Here is a 20,088-nt window from a genome sequence, read left to right on the forward strand (position 1 = left end):
AAACGAGGGACACGGGCAGGGGAAACTGAGAATTAATTCAGAGGCTGAGATTAAGTTACTCCACTTTCCATATAACAGCGCCCCCAACAACTCCCCGTCTGCCCCAGAGATAAGATTCTTCGGGGCCACCCCCTCCCCACACACTGAAGGAGAGACACTAGAAAACAGTAAGCATAAGGGCCGTCAATCACACCTTTTCCTTTCTCCCTCGAAAGGACGTAATACCCTCGAACTCCCAATCCCCGCCAAAAAAGAAAGAAACGCGCGCATCCTAGGCCTACAATTTCTTTTCCCGCCCAGAGCCTGCCTGGGAAAGCCCCTGGCCCAGAGGGTTCGGGGAAAGGCGGCCCAAACCACACGTGTGCGCCGCAAAGCTGGGCCTGTTTCAGCCCACTTCCCGTCACCACCCCCAATGGCTTGAGCTCCCCCGGAGCCTCACTCGGGCCTTTCCTCAGGCCCTCCAGTCTGCTCCACGTGGGGCGCCGGGGCCTCGAACCGCCTGTCCCCTCCTGCCGAGTTCCCTACCCGCCAGGCCACCAAGTCGTCGGGTCCCATACCTGGTGCTGTTGTCGCCCCTGCTGGTAAGGCTTAATTGGCCCCTGATGGCAACGCCGCGTCCGGATCTTGCCGCCACCGCCCCCTCCGACTCCTCCGGCTCCTGAGGCCATGGCGGAGCCTCCGCCGCTTCCCGCTCCGGGGCGGGTAAGGGGGCGGGAGAGGCAGAGGCGGAGGCCTTAGAGCGCCCCCCCGCCCGGCCCCGGCCCAAAAGTCCGCCCGCGCTGTCCACACAGTGGGCACAGGCACCCCAGGAACCGCGAGGTTGAGAGCAGGAGCGGAGAGAGGGTGAGTGCTGGCAGCCGGGAAGGGGGTGGCGGCCGCAGAGGCCAAGGAGCTGGCTCCGGTCCGGCCGCCTCTGCGGACCCCCGCCTCTGTGTATGTCACGGTCTCTATGGAGATCTCCCGCAGAGGACAGCGCGAACAGCTCCCGGCGCTGCTGAGGCCTAACTCGACCGCCGGCTGGTGAGGGTTCTTCCGTCGCCCTGGCCGTAGCTGCCGCAGTTGAAGCCGCTGGCGCCGCCCGCCTACCCCTCCCCTGTGCGCACAGCGCCCGCCCCGCCGTCGTCGTCGTCGTCTCTGCAGCCGCCGCCGCCGTTGCGCCTATTACCGCTGCTAAGGCGGCTGCTGCGGTCGCGAGCCAGAATGTCGTCACTCACCAGCGCCCGACGCGTTTGCATCATCACGCTGCGACGAGTTGATAGGCAAAGAGGAAGGACTGGTCGAGCCCACGCTCTCGGCCGCGCGGCTCGCTGGGAAACGTAGTTCAACGACGGAACGCGGCTTCTCGGAAAGGAAGAGGGACGAGGGAGGTTTCCAGAGCGCCGCAGAGGCACAAAGCCAAGGGGTCCTTTTGCTGTTCTTGGCTGTAAATTAGACTCTGAAAAGGCAGTTAACATAAAAACAGTAACCTCTTCCTACTCTCTTCCCTGTCGATTGGTTAAGTGGGCAGGAAGTAAGCAGATAGTAAAATCAAAGACAAGAGCTAATGATTTAAGAAAGGGGGGAAAAAAATCTATGGTTGAAAAACAATGTCCATGATCCTTAGAATTAGAAAATATATACGGCTCCATTAATGTTTTTTTAAACATAAAGGCTTTGTTGCCAGACACACGGGGCTGGAATTCTGGTTCCATCACTCTACCTGTTTGACCTTGGATGAATCAAAACCGTGTGAGCCTTAGCTTCCTCCTCCATAAAATGGGAGCTTTAAAATCCACCTTATAAAGCTGTTGTGAGGAGCAGACAGGATTATCTATGGAGAGCACGTATATTTGTAAATAGACGAGAAATGCAATGAATGATTACAATTATAACCTATGCAGTCAGCTCACATTAGGAGTAAGTGATATATTCTTAGTAATAAAAGTATACCATATTTGCTCCAAATAGAAGGCATTATATTTAGGAAACGGAATAAGTGGGCTAGACTCAAAGACTGAATCCACAAAATGTATATTCTAGGAGTTGACGATTAGAAAGGCCCTGGTGATCACATAATCCAACCCTCTCATTCAACCAACAAAAGGTCCAGAAAAATTTAGGTGGCACAAAAAATGACACCGAGATGGGTAATCAAAATCAGGACTATGACCCAACTTTTCTGTAACAGTTAAAGACAAATAGCCAAATGATTAGGGAGAAAAAAAATCTGCTGTGAATTTTTTTAGCTGTACTATAAATCTTTTTTTTTTTTTTTTTTTCGATAGACAGAGTCTTGCTCTGTAGCCCAGGCTGGAGTGCATTAGTGCTATCTCGGCACACTGCAACTTCCACCTCCAGGTTCAAGCGATTCTCCTGCCTTGGCTTCCCAAGTAGCTGGGACTGCAGGCATGCCCAGCTAATTTTTGTACTTTTTAGAAGAGATGGGGTTTCACTATATGTTGGCCAGGCTGGTCTCAAATTCCTGACTTCAGGTTATCCACCTCCTCAGCCTCCTACAGTAGTGCTGGGATTACAGGCTTAAACCACCGCCCCCGGCCTCCTCCTGCCCTGCCCTGAGACAGTCTTGCTCTGTCACCCAGGCTGGAGTGCAGTGGTGGCATGATCTTGGCTCACCGCAACTTCTGCCTCCCGGGTTCAAGCGATTCTCCTGCCTCAGTCTCCCAAGTAGCTGGGATTACAAGCGTGTGCCACCATGCCCAGCTAATTTTTGTATTGTTAGTAGAGACAGGTTTCACCGTTTTAGCCAGGCTGGTCTTGAACTCCTGACCTCATTATCCACACCTCCTTAGCCTCCGAAAGTACTGGGGTTACAGGCATGAGCCACTGCACCCAGCCCCACAGCTAACCTTTGAAAGATCAAGACAAGTTTCCAAATATGATTAATCTATTTTCTTTTCTGCTCTCCTGTCCTAGCTTCATGCCTCCTTCCACCACTAACTTACCACTAAACTCTCCAGGTATGCCTGCTCTTTCTCCTGAAGCCCACTTGGTCCCTCTTAAAGATAATTGTTTCTCTCAGGTGCTATCTTCCTCCTAGCTAGATATTTGACAGCCAAGTAAAGTAATTCCTGATAATCTAACTCATCGGGAGGATCTGTACCTCAGTCTTTAATTGGGTTATATAGAGATTAAACTGCAGCCACATCCCATCTGCCTCTTTACGCTATCAGACTCAGAGTTTCCAGCACAGAACAGAGGACTGACTGGAATCAAAGCTCACTCCTTTCTTGGAGGCTATTATTTGACATGCTAGACACACTTCGCAGCCATTTATTTATTTATTTAGAGACAGAGGCTCGCTCTGTCTCCCAGGCTGCATGCCCAGGTGCAATCTCAGCTCACTGTAACCTCTACCTCCCAGGTTCTAGCAATTCTCTGCCTCAGCCTCCCAAGTAGCTGGGATTACAGGCACCCACCACCACACCGAGCTAATTTTCGTATTTTTAGTAGAGATGGAATTTCACCATCTTAGCCAGGCTGGTCTTGAAATCCTAACCTTGTGATCCACGCCCCCTCAGCCTCCCAAAGCACTGGGGTTACAGGCATGAGCCACTGCACCTGGCCCCACAGCCAACCTTTGAAAGGAAGAGACACAGGAAAGAATTGGGCCAGATGTAGAAACAGACAATTGGTAGAACTTGAGGAGATACGGGAACACCCACATTCCTTTTACCCTTGCTCTCAATTTTTTACCCATTTCCACAATTCTTTTATTTCTTGGAAGTATAATAGTATTTGAGGGAACTGTAATACATTAATCTCACATTCATGTGATTGAATCATTGGAAGCTGTGTCAGGCTTGAGGGCAGAAAAGGAGTAAGAGGAGGAAATCTGCATTCAACCTGGACCTGGTTTTTTCAGTCAAAACAAATGGCATATTGGGAGACACTACAATTCATGAAAAGCTTGTTGCTACAATAGTCCTCTTCCGCCAAGAAACGTCTTTATTTTTTCCCCATATAGTAAAAAGTAACCAGGCATGGTGGCTCACACCGGTAATCCCAGCACTTTGGGAGGCTGAGATGTGAGAATTGCTTGAAACCAGAAATTGGAGACTTAGCCTGGGCAACATGGTGAGACCCCATTTTTAAAAACAACAACAGGCCAGGCATGGTGGCTCACACCTGTAATCCCAGCACTTTGGGAGGCCAACTCAGGTGGATAATGAGTTCAGGAGATCGAGATCATCCTGGCTAGCACGGTGAAACCCCGTCTCTACTAAAAGTACAAAAAAATTAGCTGGGTGTGATGGCAGGTGCCTGTAGTCCCCATCACTCAGGAGGCTGAGGCAGGAGAACTGCTTGATCCCAGGAGGTGGAGGTTGCAGTGAGCCGAGATCGCACGACTGCACTCCAGCCTGGATGACAGAGTGAGACTCCATCGCAAAAAAAAAAAAAAAAAAAAAAAAAAAAAAAAAATAGCTGGGCCTGGTGTCAGGCGCCTGCAGTCTCAGCTACTCAGGAGGCTGAGGTAGGAGAATCACTTGAACCATGGAGGCAGAGGTTGCAGTGAGTTGAGATTGGGCCACTGCATTCCAGCCTGGGCCACAGAGTGAGACTCCATCGCAAAAAAATTAAAACAACAAATATATATATTTTTTCAACCAGCTGCCAATTATATTTTTTTTTTATTTTTTTTTTATTTTTTTTTATTTTTTTTTTGAGACGGAGTTTCGCTCTTGTTACCCAGGCTGGAGTGCAATGGCGCGATCTCGGCTCACCGCAACCTCCGCCTCCTGGGTTCAGGCAATTCTCCTGCCTCAGCCTCCTGAGTAGCTGGGATTACAGGCACGTGCCACCATGCCCAGCTAATTTTTTGTATTTTTAGTAGAGACGGGGGTTTCACCATGTTGACCAGGTTGGTCTCGATCTCTCGACCTCGTGATCCACCCGCCTCGGCCTCCCAAAGTGCTGGGATTGCAGGCTTGAGCCACCGCGCCCGGCCCAGCTGCCAATTATAAATCAGCAAATAGGCTGCTGACCCATCTCTAATAGATAAAGAGTATCCACTAATTAAAAATGAAATACAATTTAGTCTAAGCCCAACCCAGATTGAAAAAGAGCCATCATTCGTTCTTCGGAAGGTAATAATACAATTCTGGCCAAAGGAATATTTAAAGATGACAAGTACAAAACAAAATGAGGTAACTGCTATGATGTCTAATAAAACAAATTATCATAGTCATTCATAGCATGACAATGTTTCAATCAACTACAGACCCAATATACAATGGTGGTCCCCATCAGATTATAATGGCGCTGAAAAATTCCTTTTGCCTAGTGATACTGTCGCTGTCCTCAGGCCTTATTGCAACACAGGATTCATGTGTTTGCAGTTATGCGGGTATAAACAAACCTATGGCATTAGCATTTGTGTAAAAGTAGAGCAGTACAATTATGTACAGTACAGAATACTTCAAAATAAGTGGCTGTTACTGGTTTATGTATTTACTTTAGCTACTTCTTTTTTTAAAACAGGCACTCCTTCCAATTCTTGTTGATACTATATTATTTTAAAGTGTATTCCTGGCCAGGCATGTGGCTCACACCTATAATCCCAACACTTTGGTAGGCCAAGGCAGGAGGATCATTTGAGTCCAGGAGTTTGAAACTAGCCTGGGCAACATAACGAGACCCCTTCCCTACAAACAAGTTAAAATATTAGTTGGGCAAAAAAAAGAAAAAACATTAGTTGGACATAGTGGTGTGCACCTGTAGTCCCAGCTACTAGGAAGGCTGAGGCAGTAGGATCGCTTGAACCCAAGAGTCTAAAGCTGCAATGAGCTATGTATGATCTCACCACTGCTGTCCAGCCTAGGTAACAGAATGAGACCCTATCCTTTTTTTTTTTTTTTTTTTTTTTTTTTTTTTTGAGACAACAAGAGTCTCTCTCTCTTGCCCAGGCTAGAGTGCAGTGGTACTATCTCAGCTCACTGCAACCTCCACCTCCCGGGTTCAAGCAGTTCTCTGTTTCAGCCTCCTGAGTAGCTGGGATTACAGGCGCCTGCTACCATACCCTGCTAATTTTTGTATTTTTAATAGAGATGGGATTTCACTACCTTGGCCAGGCTAGTCTCGAACTCCTGACCTCATGATCCACCCGCCCTGGCCTCCCAATGTGCTGGGATTACAGACATCAGCCACCATGCCTGACAAGACCCCATCTTTTAAAAAAATAAAATTAAAATAAAGAAAAGGAAGCTATTGGGTTTGTTTATTTATTTATTATTATTATTACTTGCCTCTTTGCTTGTATTATAGGGAAAGAAGGGGCACACAATGGGAAGATACTTAAAAATGTAAATCATTAGACTCTCATTAACTATGTTCTCTCTCTATTGGGAATAAAGTAATACTTAAGACTAAATGAACTAACTAATACAAGAAAATTTTGATTAACTACATATATCACTTGATTCCAACAGGGCCATATATTTCCTCTTCCTGACTACATGTATCAATGTTACTAGTCTTTGGTATATGTGTATTTATGTACATTACATTATAGTTTAAGGCATATATATATATAATTTTTTTTTTTTTTTGAGAAGGAGTTCCGCTCTTGTTGCCCAGGATGGAGTACAACAGCTCAATCTCTGCTCAACGCAACCTCCACCTCCCGGGTTCAAGCAGTTCTGCCTCAGCCTCCCGAGCAGCTGGGATTACAGGCATGTGCCACCACACCTGGCTAATTTTGTATTTTTGGTAGAAACGGGGTTTATCCCTGTTGGTCAGGCTGGTCTTGAACTCCTGATCTCAGGTGATTCACCCACCTCGGTATCCCAAAGTGATGTGATTATAGGCATGAGCCACTGTGCCCAGCCAAGGCATATTTTAAAATCAGTCTTGAATGGAAATTGAGTTTTATTGGATGAAATAATAACCAAATTTAGGAAGACAATCCCATCCTAACATTTAAGACAGTTAATTAATCAACTGAGATTAATTCATTAAAATACAAATATTTATTGAGAATCTACTATGTGCTGGTTTCTAGTCCTGGCATTTAGCATGTCAATATACAAAACTGTAAAACAATCTAAGTCTACGTAGTATACTACACTTTACCATTTTACTGAGTTATACTGAAGTTTACTACTTTATAATCTCTTAACCATTAGCACTTCACACTGATAATTCACCTTAAAAATGCTACACCCAGGCTTGACACAGTGGTTTATGCCTGTAATCCAGCAGTTTGGGAGGCCGAGGCAGGCAGATCATTTGAGGTCAGGAGTTCGAGACCAGCCTGGCCAACATGGTGAAACCCTGTCTGTACTGAAAAAATACAAAAATTAGCCAGGTGAAGTGGCACATCCCTGTAGTCCCAGCTACTTGGGAGGCTGAGGCAGAAGAATCACTTGAACTTGGGAGTCAGAGGTTGCAGTGAGCCCAGATCATGCCACTGCACTCCAGCCTGGGCAACAGAGTGAGAGTCTGTCTCAAAACAAAACAAAACAAAACAAAACAAAACTACACTCTAAATTCTAGACACATGATGTTGAATCTATCCTATACAAGAAATCAATTGGTTGCAGCTGGGCACAGTGGCTCACGCCTGTAATCCCAGCACTTTGGGAGGCCAAGGTAGGTGAATCACAAGGTCAGGAGTTCAAGACCAGCCTGACCAACGTGGTGAAACCCTGTCTCTACTAAAAATATGAAAATTAGCAGGGCATGGTGGTGTGTGCCTGTAATCTCAGCTACTTAGGAGATTGAGGCAGGAGAATCCCTTGAATCTGAGAGGTGGAGGTTGCAGTTAGCCAAGATGGCGCTACTGTACCGGGCAACAGAGTGAGACTCCGTCTCAAAAAAAAAGAAAAAAAAAAAAAAGAAATCAATTGGTTTAATTTTGTTTATTAATATAATTCATCAGTTACATTGCAAAACTGGACTTATTAAGGTTACAGTCTGTAAAACTATAACATTTGCAAACCTTAGTTTGCTAACACTAAGGTTCATTATTTTTTAAAAGCATCTGTAGAGAATGCATAAGTTTATTAGACCCTAACTTATTAAGGCATTTCTTTTCAAAAGCATGCAAACCAGTTCACACACAAACAACCCTAACATACACATCACCCTACCACCATCACCAGACAGTGACTTTTGGCCTCTTGCTGCTAATCTCTGACCAGCAAACAGCATCAGCAGCCCCCGGCAGCTTGCTAGAATAAAGCAGCTCTGCCATCCCAGGCCAACACAGTCAGAATCTGCAATTAACAAGATCACCAGGTGAATTACATACACATCACATTCTAGAAGCATTGTTTTAAAAGTTAACCATGCCACATAAGTTGCTTATCTGAAATTAGATTAACTTTGAAGGCAAGATAATGAGGTACCTGAAGTTCCCATAAAGAGCAGGTTTAGGAATTTCTGTTCCTTACTAATCCACAACAATCAACAATTTAAGAGTTGATGAACCAACAGCTTATACAGCATGTAGATGTTTTCCTTATTTTTCATTCTGTACCTTTCTCCTTTACCACAAAGTGAGCAGCAATGAAATGAACCATTTTAAAATTATTTTCATTAATGTTTTTCCAAAGGTAATCTAGCAGAAGTTATTAATATAAATGTTAAGGGTCTAAAACTGAGCATTAGTTATGAAATATACCTAAGCATAGATATTTCAAGAACCCCTTGCTAATTCCCATGTACCCTTTTCTTGTACAGATTTTCTTTTAGTCACTGCTAATTGGTTGGTTGCAAAGAAAAAATAATTTTATTTTAGAATTAATTCATGAAAAACAAAAAACATGGATGTAACGTAAACCGTAATCCAAGAAGTTATGAGCAAAAGGAAATATCAGGCTAGTTCCTTAGAATTGCTATGACTTTTCTCTTCTGTGGTAGTCACAAAATCATTTTTAAGGTAGACAAGCAAGCAGGCACTCTAGGAGGGAATATTCTTGGGCTTAGATTAGCATCTAATATCTGGAACAGTGGATGAGAACTCAGGCAACTTGGAATCAACTGTAATTTTTCTAAATTCTATAGGCAGGAATGATAGCAGTTTTCTACTTGACAAATCATAAAAACAATTAGATTACCTACTTCTAGTAGCTTGACCTCTTAAATAGCTGCTATGAAGCTAAGACAATAATCAGACACTGTATTTTCTCCAAACATTACTGCTGGAAATGTTCATTCTGATAACAATAGTGGACATCTTAGTCTAGAAATTTCCAGAAGCAAGTCATCAAAAGTATTTCTTCCACAACATGCCTACTGTTCTTCTTGACTCCTGCAATAGAGAAAGCCTAAAAAGCTGTCCAATACAAAAGGTGAAAAATCATATTTAAGACTCACATTCATCACCCTTGTATAGGCCAAATAGAAGCCTGTTTGCTCATGTGAACAGTTAAACATCAAGGCAAGATAATGAGGTAACTGAAGTTCCCACAAAGAGCAGGCTTAGGAATTCCTATTCCTTACTAATCTACAACAACAAACAATTTAAGACAGAACTGATGAGCCAATAGATTATTGATCATGTAGCTGTTTTTCCTCTTATTTACCATTCAAGACCTTTCACTTTTACCGCAAAGTAAGCAGAAATGAAATGAACCGTTTTTAGTTGTTATTTTCATTAGCTTCTTTTTCCAAAGGAAGCTAGGCTATTGACTGAAATGAAAATCTGGATGTAGCACATTCTTATTCTGTATCATCACAGGTAACAGAGCTGATTTAACAGAGCAATTATACAATTATACAAGCATAATGGTTAGTTAAGATGATTTCAAGCCTATACCTAGAATCCATGGCCAGTGACTTCAACATAGCTTACTTTGTTTGAATCCATTATAACGACAGTAGGATATCATGAGCTACCCAAAACAGGCTTCTTTAAAACAAACAAACAAACAAAAATCCCAGTAAAAAGAACTCTTCAAATATCCTCCAAAGCAAAGTTGAGTGAGGTTATATTATTCTACAGTCAGTATTAAAAAGGCAGTATCACCAAACAAATAGAAGGCAACTTTGCAGGCGCTGAGCAAAACCTACTTAAACAACCACCCCTAACTACAGAACACTCTCCCCATGAAGATGTGGCTTCCACTATGTACGCACACGACGTGCGGAATAAAAGCATCAAAGCAGACCATAGTTCTCCAAAGAGGCCACAGAAAAGCAACATCTCCCAGCCGCAATTAAACCCAAGCCATAACTTAAATATTTTAAGTTAGTACTGTTAAATTTTCTTTTTGACTCATTTGGACATAAAATCTTGCCCCTTCAATGAGTCAGCAGTGGCTCAGAAGCACCTCCTACAAGAAGAACCTGCCTTTAGGCCCATCCCTTCCAGCTGAAGTGCTGAGTCCCAGGATTGATTATAGCTTCATCCTTGCTGATGCTTGAGTTTCATCACTTGTCTCTCTCATACTGAATATCCATGCCGGCCAGCAGTGACTCTGCAAAGAATGGTCTGCTGCTGTGCAGTAAGGAGGCAAATCCACAGAGGGGCATCAGGAGTAGACAATTGGGAAGGAAACCCCATTTTTCTCTTTTTACTATTGTCCACTGTAGCTCTGCCTCTTTGACTCCTCATGATAAGGGCCAGGCTTTGCAGCTGTGCCTCCTCCCATACCAGCAGAGTCTCTTGTTTTGGTTTTGGTTTACAAAGAGGAACTGACTTCTTCCCTTCATCACTAACTTTACAACAGGGTCCTTTGAAAAGTATCCAAAACTGAGGGCCAGGCACACCGGCACACGCCTGTAATCCCAGTACTTTTGGAAGCTAAGGTGGGTGGATCACGAGGTTGGGAGATCGAGACCATCCTGCCTAACACAGTGAAATTCCATCTCTATTGAAAATACCAAAAATTAGCTGGGCATGGTGGCATGTGCCTGTAATCCCAGCTACTTGGGAGGCTAAGGCAGGAGAATCACTTGAACCTGGGAGGCGGAGGTCGCAGTGAGCTGAGATCATGCCACTGCACTCTCAGCTTGGGCGGCAGAGCATGACTCCATTTCAAAAAAAGAAAAAGTATCCAAAACTGAGGTAGAGGGAAAAAAATGCAACAGTTCTGAGAAGGTTTCTGTTCTAATTTCTTTTCTTTTGAGATGGTGTCTCTCATGTCACCCAGGCTGGAGTGCAGTGGCGAGATCTCTGCTCACTGCAGCCTCTCCAGGGTTCAAGTGATTCTCGTGCCTCAGGCTCCCGAGTAGCTCGGACTACAGGCACCTGCCACGAAAATTTTTGGCTAATTTTTCCATTTTTTTAGTAGAGGCAGGGGTATCCTAATTTCAAGTTAAAGAAAAGAACAAGAAAAATGCAGTGGTTAGCTTTACATCAGATCTAAACAAGACAGGTCAGATCACTTGTTTAAATTTCTCCAGCAATTTTCCACTGAAAACTTCCTATATATGGAAGCAATATAGAAAAAGAAAAGGGGAAATGTTTAAGGAATGAGGTCAGACAGAAGAGAGGGAGGCAGAGATGAGCAAGGAGGGAGGGCAAATTTTAAATTCGGGCAACTAGTCACCACTAGACATGCCTGAAAATACCATCAAACATTCTGCTAGGTTCACGGCCAACCTGAACTCACCCTTGGTGTATCTTCCCTCTGTAAGGCAGACTTTCGGGTCCAGATTGGCTCCTTGTTGACCTAAATTCAAAAGCTGTTAAAAAACGAAGGGAAGATGAATGATACCTTGCAGAAATGGTGTTACCGAAGCCCAGAGTGTCAGTTACTGGTGTCATAAATAATGAAGGACTAATAAATAAAACATGGGAAAGAAAAGACCCTTGTCACTGTCACTTCATGTTTTCCTAACCTTTTGTATCCATAAGGCCAGGCACAAATTGAATAAATATTTATTGAGTACATGAATGGATATTTATGGGAGGTTTCATAATTCCTTAACAACTTTGATGTTATGCAAATGTTTTCAGTGTTTGGAAAAAAATACTTTAAAATGAAACTTGTTAAAACAATCTTTTATTGTTAGAACACTCATAATCTCCCCTTTGCTTTTAAGCACAATTTACCTGAAACTATGTGTTATTTGTAGTGTCAGAGGTTTAACAGAAAAATTACTTTTATGGACTCAGATCAAGATGGTGCTTTTTCTTTTTTTTTTTTTTTTTGAGACGGAGTTTCGCCCCTGTTACCCAGGCTGGAGTGCAATGGCGCGACCTCGGCTCACCGCAACCTCCGCCTCTTGGGGTCAGGCAATTCTCCTGCCTCAGCCTCCTGAGTAGCTGGGATTACAGGCACGTGCCACCATGCCCAGCTAATTTTTTGCACTTTTAGTAGAGACGGGGTTTCACCATGTTGACCAGGATGGTCTCGATCTCTCGACCTCGTGATCCACCCGCCTCGGCCTCCCAAAGTGCTGGGATTACAGGCTTGAGCCACCGCGCCCGGCGCTAAGATGGTGCTTTTTCTGAGGGATTATGCCAAAATAGGATGTGACCTGAAGGGAGAAGGATGTGCACTTTCAAAACAGACCTTTGCCGGGCGTGGTGGCTCATGCCTGTAATCCCAGCAATCAGGGAGGTCAAGGCGGGCAGATCACCTGAGGTCAGGAGTTCTAGACCAGCCTGACCAACATGGTGAAACCCCGTCTCTACTAAAAATACAAAAATTAGCCAGGTGTGGTGATGCTCACCTGTAGTCCCAGCGACTTGGGAGGCTGAGGCAGGAGAATCACTTGAACCCGGAAAGTAGAGGTTGCAGTGAGCCGAGATCATGCCAATGCACTCCAGCTAAGGCAACAGAGCAAGACTCCATCTCAAGAAACAAAACAAAACAAAACAAACAAATAAGCAAACAAACAAACAAAAACCCAAAAAACAAAACAAAACAAAACAAAAAACCCAGATATTCAGGTCAGGCACAGTGGCTCATGCCTGTAATCCCATCACTTTAGGAGGCTGAGGTGGGAAGATTACATGAGGCCAGGAAGTTGAGACCAGCTTGGGCAATATAGCAAGACCTCCACTTCTCCAAAAACAGTTTTTAAATAGCCAGGAGTGTTGGCATGCACCTGTCATACTAGCTACTCAGGAGGCTGAGGAAAAAGAATCACTTGAATCCAGGAGTTCGAGGCTGCGGTGAGCTGTGATTGTGCCACTGCACTCCTACCTGGCAAAGTGAGACCCAGTTTCTAACAAATACATATGTACAGACAGTAGCATTCAACAATTATAGAAGGCCATGTGTTCTGCAGATGGAAACATGATAATGGGATGTGTCCTGCCATTTAGGGACAAGTGGAAGTGGTCATATTTTTTTGTTTGTGTTTTTGAGACTGAATCTTCCTCTTGTTGCCCAGGCTAGAATGTAGTGGCACAATCTCCGCTCACTGCAACCTCCGCCTCCTGGGTTCAAGCCATTCTCCTGCCTCAGCATCTTGAGTAGCTGGGATTACAGGCGCCTGCCACCACGCCCGGCTAATTTTTGTACTTTTAGTAGAGAAAGGGTTTTGCCATGTTGGCCAGGCTGGTCTTGAACACCTGACCTCAGGTGATGCACTCGCCTAGGTCTCCCAAAGTGCTGGGATTACAGGCGGGAGCCACCATGCTTGGCCGGAAGTGGTCATACTTTTAAGTATTTTGAGTAAATATGTATGAAGATAAATTTCCTTTTGGAAATATTTGTTGCATAGCATTTGAAACAATTTACAGAATAAAAGCTTCAGATTAGCTGTCACGGTTTCCCCTCCTCAACTTGGTGGGCTTGGAGTCAGGACACTCAATTTAGAGAATGTGAGTACAATTTAGTGATTCTTTAGCAGAGAATGTTATTTATTTATTTATTTAGACATAGAGTCTCACTCTGTTGTCCAGGCTGGAGCGCAGTGGTGCAATCTCTGCTCACTGCAACCTCCACTGCCTGGTTTCAAGCGATTCTCCTGCCTCAGCTTCCCAAGTAGCCTGAACCACAGGCAAGCACCACTACGCCCAGCTAATTTTTGTATTTTTGGTAGAGATGGGTTTTCACCATGTTGGCCAGGCTGGTCTCGAACTCCTGTTTCAAGTGATTCACCTACCTTGGCCTCCCAAAGTGCTGGGATTACAGGCGTGAGTCACTGCACCTGGCCTATTTATTTATTTAAAGACAGGGTCTCACTCTGTTGCCCAGGCTGGAGTGCAATGGTAGAATCATAGCTCACTGCAGCCCTGAACTCCTTGGCTCAAAGGATCTTCCCACCTTAGCCTCCTGAGTAGCTGGGACCACAGGTGCACGCCACCATGCCCAGCTAATTATTTGACTTTTTGTAGAGATGGGTCTTGGTATGTGACCAGGCTGGTCTCCAACTCCTGGGCTCAAGTGCTCCTCCTGCCTCAGCCTCCCAAAGCACTGGTACTACAGGTGTGAGCCACTGCACCTTGCCTCCTTTCTTTTTTCTTTTTTCTTTTTTGAGACGGAGTTTCGCTCTTGTTACCCAGGCTGGAGTGCAATGGCATGATCTCGGCTCACCGCAACCTCCGCCTCCTGGGTTCAGGCAATTCTCCAGCCTCAGCCTCCTGAGTAGCTGGGATTACAGGCACACGCCACCATGCCCAGCTAATTTTTTTTGTATTTTTAGTAGAGACGGGGTTTCACCATGTTGACCAGGATGGTCTCGATCTCTTGACCTCGTGATCCACCCGCCTCGGCCTCCCAAAGTGCTGGGATTACAGGCTTGAGCCACCGCGCCCGGCTGCCTCCTTTCTTTAGATGAAATAAATTCTTCTGTACAAAAGACCAGGTTACAGAAGGTACTGTAAATGTAGACTGATGACCAGGTGCAGTGGCCAGCACTTTGGGAGGCCGAGGTGGGTGAATCACGAGGTCAAGAGAGCGAGACCATCCTGGCCAACATGGTGAAACCCCATCTCTACTAAAAATACAATTATCTGGGCATGGTGGTACATGCCTGTAGTCCCAGCTACTCAGGAGGCTGAGGCAGGAGAATCATTTGAACCTAAGAGATGGAGGTTGCAGTGAGCTGAGATGGCGCTACTGCACTCCACCCTGGTGACAGAATGAGACTCCATCTCAAGGAAAAAAAAAAAAAAGTACACTGGAGGCAAAAATACATAGACCTAAGGTTGCAGAGGGACAAATTGTGTCCTCAGACAATTACAATATCCAGGTAGGATCTCCCAGAGATGAAGAGGCCAAGGAATAGGATCTAAAGTCTCCACCCTTAGTAATTAAGTTCAGGGAATGATTGCACTATTTACTGACAGCCCATGCTATGCTGTGCACGTTATTGGGCACCTTCCACCCATCTTTTTTTTTTTTTTTTAATCCTTATTATAACTCTTTTAGGGAATAGTCTAAAAGAGAAGGGCTGTTACATAGTTTGCTCAAGGTCACACCAAATAGTTGACAGAATGGGCTTCGAACACAGGTCTGATTTTTTTTTCACGGTTTCAATGGACATTTTTATAGTTTATTTAATGGATCATCAATTTCGTCTCCTACCTACAAATGGAATTTCACCTTGTTTCCACATCAAGCAGGAAACAGTGACAAAAATCATCAGAATAAGCTACATCAAAAGAGAACTAAGCTAACATAGCATTCTAGATCTGACTGATTTCTAAAACCTGTGGGTCTTCCTTTAGCCAGGTGACACTCCACAGCTTCCCACAGGCAATGGGCAGGTGGAGAGGGTGGAGCCTGAGATGTTTTTGGAAGCCGCTGAGCTAACTGGTATTCCTGACTGTTCTCACCTAGGTTCCGCTAGCACCTTGGCAGGATTCCTGGAGCAGAGTAGGGATTTTGCTAACCAGATCAGTGTATTGGGTGACGCGCTATTGAGCCCTAGACACTTGCGAACTCCTTTCTTTGTACGGTTGCCAGATAACATTCAAAACAGTCCATTAAGTTTGAATTTCAGATGAACGATGAAGAATTTTTTGTATAAGTATGTCCTCAATATTGAAAATATTGCATGAAGCAATTAATTTGCTAAACCTGGCAACACTACTTCTTTGCCCTATTTCAAAATGCCTTAAATTAGATTTTTGTTTTTTTGAGAGACAGAGTCTCATCTGTTGCCCAGGCTGGAGTGCAGTGGTGCGATCTCAGCTCACTGCAACCTCTGCTTTCTGGTTTCCAGCTATGTTCCTGCCTCAGCCTCCCACGTACCTGGGATTACAGTCATCTGCCACCATGCCCGGCTAATTTTTTATATAGATACAGAGTTTCGCTCTTGTTACCCAGGCTGCAGTGCAATGGTGCGATCTCGGCTCGCCGCAACCTCCACCTCCTGGGTTCAAGCAATTCTCCTGCCTCAGCCTCCCAAGTAGCTGGGACTACAGGCTGTGCCACCATGCCCAGCTAATTTTCATATTTTTAGTAGAGACGGGGTTTCACCATTTTGACTAGGATGGTCTCGATCTCTTGACCTCATGATCTACCCACCTTGGCCTCCTGAAGTGCTGGGATTAAAGGCATGAGCCACCATGTCTGGCCTTTTTTTGTATTTTCAGTAGAGATAGGGTCTTGCCATGTTGGCCAGGCTGGTCTCCAACTCCTGACCCCACGTGATCCTCCTGCCTCAGCTTCCCAAAGTGCTAGGTGTGAGCCCCCACGCCTGTCCTTAAATTAGAATTAGAGGGTCATGGAGTACACTGGAGTGACTTGCCACTCTACAGATGCTCTTTAGCTTGAAGTTACCGGAATTGTAAGAAACTCTGAACCACAAGCACATCACTCCTTCCACCCACACCCCATCAGGCTGTTAAATCGTTTGTCAAGGGATGTCACTCTTATTCTTTGTATTAGTTTCCAGTGCAGCAAACATAAATCTATACGTGTGTGTGTGTGTGTGTGTGTGTGTGAGTGTGTGTGTGTGTGTGTATATATATATATATATATATATATATATATATAATTTTTTTTTTCCTGGAGACACAGTCTCAGCCTATTACCCAGGCTGGAGTGCAGTGGCACAATCTAAGCTCACTGCAACCTCCACCTCCTGAGCTCAATCAGTCCTCCCATCTCAGACTCTCAATTAGCTGGGACTACAGACACCACCATGCCCAACTAATTTTTGCATTTTTGCAGAGATGGGGGTTTTGCCATGTTGCCTAGCTGAAATTGATATTCTTTAACTCGACAAAATTTGTTTCAAAACCCCATTGCTTTTAAGAGGTAGCAGTATATAACCTCTGCCCAATCAGGCCGCACTGTTCCTGTCCCTTTTCCCAGAATTGTTCTCAGAACTCACATACTGCTAAATGTGTTGGGGGAGAGAACCTTCCATTTCTGATGTCCTCTGACTGTGCAAATTATTACTGAGCCCCTGTCCATGTGGCCTCTTCAATCCAGGCTCTTTCTACTTTTCCCTATTCTGCTCAGGTGCAAGCATCATTCTGTAGCTTCTGTTCCATGCTAAGGCTCCAAACCCTTCTTGTACACAGTAACCAACCCTCTCCAGATCTTTTGTTAAGTCTACAGGACCCAGTATTCCCAGGAGATCTCCCCACCAAGCACTAACCAGGCCCAGCCCTGCTTAGCCTCCAAGATCAGATGAGATCAGGCACATTCAGGGTGGTATGCCCTATACCTCTCCAGGTTCTTACTGCTCCACTGGAGTTCTTACGGGGTGGAGCAGGGGTCTGTTCTGCCATTTCATCCTACAAACTGTCTCTCCAGGGCTCTTCTCTCCGGGAAAGGCATACAGTCCCTCTAGAGGACACAAAGGCTCCTGTGTCCAGCTCTCAAACATTTTTCCTGGGTATCTGTTCCCCTAAAGAGCTTAGGTTTTCAGAAGACACTGGACATTTATTTCCTTTTCACCCTAGCTGCTTCTTCCCCCAAGGCAATGAACACAAAATAGTTTAGCTGCTTGCAAGTAGGGGGAAAAGGAGCGCTAAAGAGGAATGTACCCTAACCAGCTTTAGACATCCTCAGGCCTTTTTTTTTTTTTTTTGAGATGAAGTCTTGCTCTGTCACCCAGGCTGGAGTGTATTGGCGTGATCACAGCTCACTGCAATCTCCACTTCCTGGGTTCAAGTGATCCTCCCATCTCAGCCTCCTGAGTAGCTGGGATTACAAGTGTGTGCCACCAAGCCCTGCTAATTTTCGTATTTTTAGTAGAGACAGGTTTCACCATGGTGACCAGGCTGGTCTTGAACTTCTGACCTCAGGTGATCTGCCTGCCTCAGCCTCCCAAAGAGCTGGGATAACAGGCATGAGCAACTGCACCTGGCCTAGATGGGAAATATTTAAAGTATGGGTTCTCAGGCCATACTCCAGACCTACAGACTCTCTAGAGTTGAACTTAGAAATTTTCTTTTTTTTCCTTTTTTAAAAGATGGAGTTTCACTATGTTGGTCAGGCTGGTCTTCAACTTCCGACCTCAGGTGATCCGCCCGCCTTGGCATCCAAAGTGTCTGGATTATAGGCGTGAGCCATCAAGCCCGGCCAGAAATCTGTCTTTTAACAGACTCCCAGTATTTTGCTTATGTACTCAGTTGCACTGGTCCTCTGACTTGCTTTTGGCTAAAACTCCCTGAAAGTCACTTTCTTTCCCACATCCTCTGTCTTTTTTTCCCTTTCTTTCTTATTCCTGTAATGGTAACATCCAATTAAAGTCCCTTCCATAGAACTAAAATCTGGTCAGTATCCATTTCTCAAAGGGAAGATAAGATGGAGGCGGCCAAGAGGATGTTCATATGTCTTGTCTACTTACCTTTTTTATTTTGTTGCTCAAGCTGGAGTGCAATGGTATGATCTCGGCTCACTGCCACCTCGCTACCTGGTTTCAAGCGATTCTTCTGCCTCCGCCTCCTAAGTAGCTGGGATTACAAGCGTGCACCACCATGCCAGGCTAATTTTTTGTATTTTTAGTAGCCAGGCATGGTGAAACGGGCTTTCACCATGTTGGCCAGGCTGGTCTCAACCTCCTGACCTCAGGTGATCGATCGGCCTGCGTCGGCCTCCCAAAGTGCTGGGTTTACAGGCATGAGCCACTGTGTCTGGCCTCTTACCTGTTTTTTTAATCTCATTTTTATCATCCTGTTCTTGTTCCAAGTTGAAAATCTCAATGTAATCCACCAAACAAGCCCATCTGAAGAGCATAGCTTCAACCTGTGTCAGATGCAAAAATATTTTGCAGAAGCCAGGAGTGGTGGATTGCACCTGTAATCCCAGCTACTTGAGAGACTGAGGCATGACGATCCCTTAAGCCCAGGAATTTGAAGCTGTGGTATGCTGTGATCACTCCTATAATGGTCAGTGCACTCCAGTCTGGGCAATATAACAATATATCATCTCTCTCTCTCTCTCTTTTTTTTTTTTTTTGAGACAGAGTCTTGCTCTGCTGCCAGGCTGAAGTGCAATGGCACTATCTGGGCTCACTGCAACCTCTGCCTCCTGGGTTTAAGCAATTCCCCTGCCTCAGCCTCCCAACTAGCTGGGTTTACAAGCATGCTCCACCACACTTGGCTAATTTTGTATTTTTAGTAGAGACGGGGTCAGGCTGGTCTTGAATTCCTGACCTCAGGGGATCTGCCTGCCTTGGCCTCCCAAAGTGCTGGGATTGCAGGTGTGAGCCACCATGCCTGGCCATTGTTTCTTTGAAAAAAAAGTTTTTTTGTTTTTTTAAATTCTTGCCACGGAGCTTCAGGAAAAACAAAAAACAAAAAACTTGAAGACACCTAAACACTGCTTGATTCTTACGAAGAATCATCAGCATTTCCTTGAAAAACTGGGAAGTTTTCCTGGGTATCTATTCCCCTAAAGAGCTAGGTTTTCAGAAGACACTGGACATTTATTTCCTTTTCACCCTAGCTGCTTCTCCCCCAAGGCAATGAATGCAAAATAGTTTAGCTTTTTGTGGAATAGATACACATGTAAACTTCCCAGTTTTTTAAAGTGTAGGGATACTTGCACAGGAAAGAGACTAATCTATGAATATATATCCCCAAAGTAGGTAAATTACATAGTAAGGGTTTTTTTAGATTGCTTGCATGGATGTGTTTATTGTTAATACACTCATTTGCAGAGAAGCGTTCAGTCTCTTTTAAGTGAATATGGCTAGGTAGGCCACGTTCAGCTGCCAATATCATCGGCCTATTTTATTCCAAAATGAGGTTAGGAGTACTGAGCTAAACTGGTGCCCTTAAGG

The 20,088-nt window shown here is 44.8% G+C and overlaps 1 protein-coding gene and 1 pseudogene across 3 annotated transcripts in view; both read right to left on the bottom strand.

The window, feature by feature from the left end:
* NUP153 (nucleoporin 153) overlaps positions 1 to 11,605 on the bottom strand; it is a 92,954-nt gene extending 81,349 nt beyond the window's left edge. Inside the window, exon 1 of one of the 3 annotated variants that reach the window (XM_003927319.4) lies at positions 558 to 1,203. In XM_003927319.4, coding sequence (XP_003927368.1) covers positions 558 to 668 — 111 coding nt within the window. In that variant the 5' untranslated portion in view covers positions 669 to 1,203. Of the gene's footprint in view, positions 1 to 557; positions 1,204 to 11,555 lie in introns of those variants that run through there. The other 2 variants (XM_074398486.1, XM_074398487.1) reach the window with 2 other exon arrangements.
* A 5,800-nt stretch (positions 11,606 to 17,405) lies between these two features.
* On the bottom strand, positions 17,406 to 17,523 carry LOC120361183 (5S ribosomal RNA; annotated as a pseudogene).
* Between the last annotated feature and the right edge of the window lie 2,565 nt (positions 17,524 to 20,088).

This window comes from Saimiri boliviensis, chromosome 4 (genome assembly GCF_048565385.1).
Source record: "Saimiri boliviensis isolate mSaiBol1 chromosome 4, mSaiBol1.pri, whole genome shotgun sequence".
NCBI classification, from domain to species: Eukaryota; Metazoa; Chordata; class Mammalia; order Primates; family Cebidae; genus Saimiri; species Saimiri boliviensis.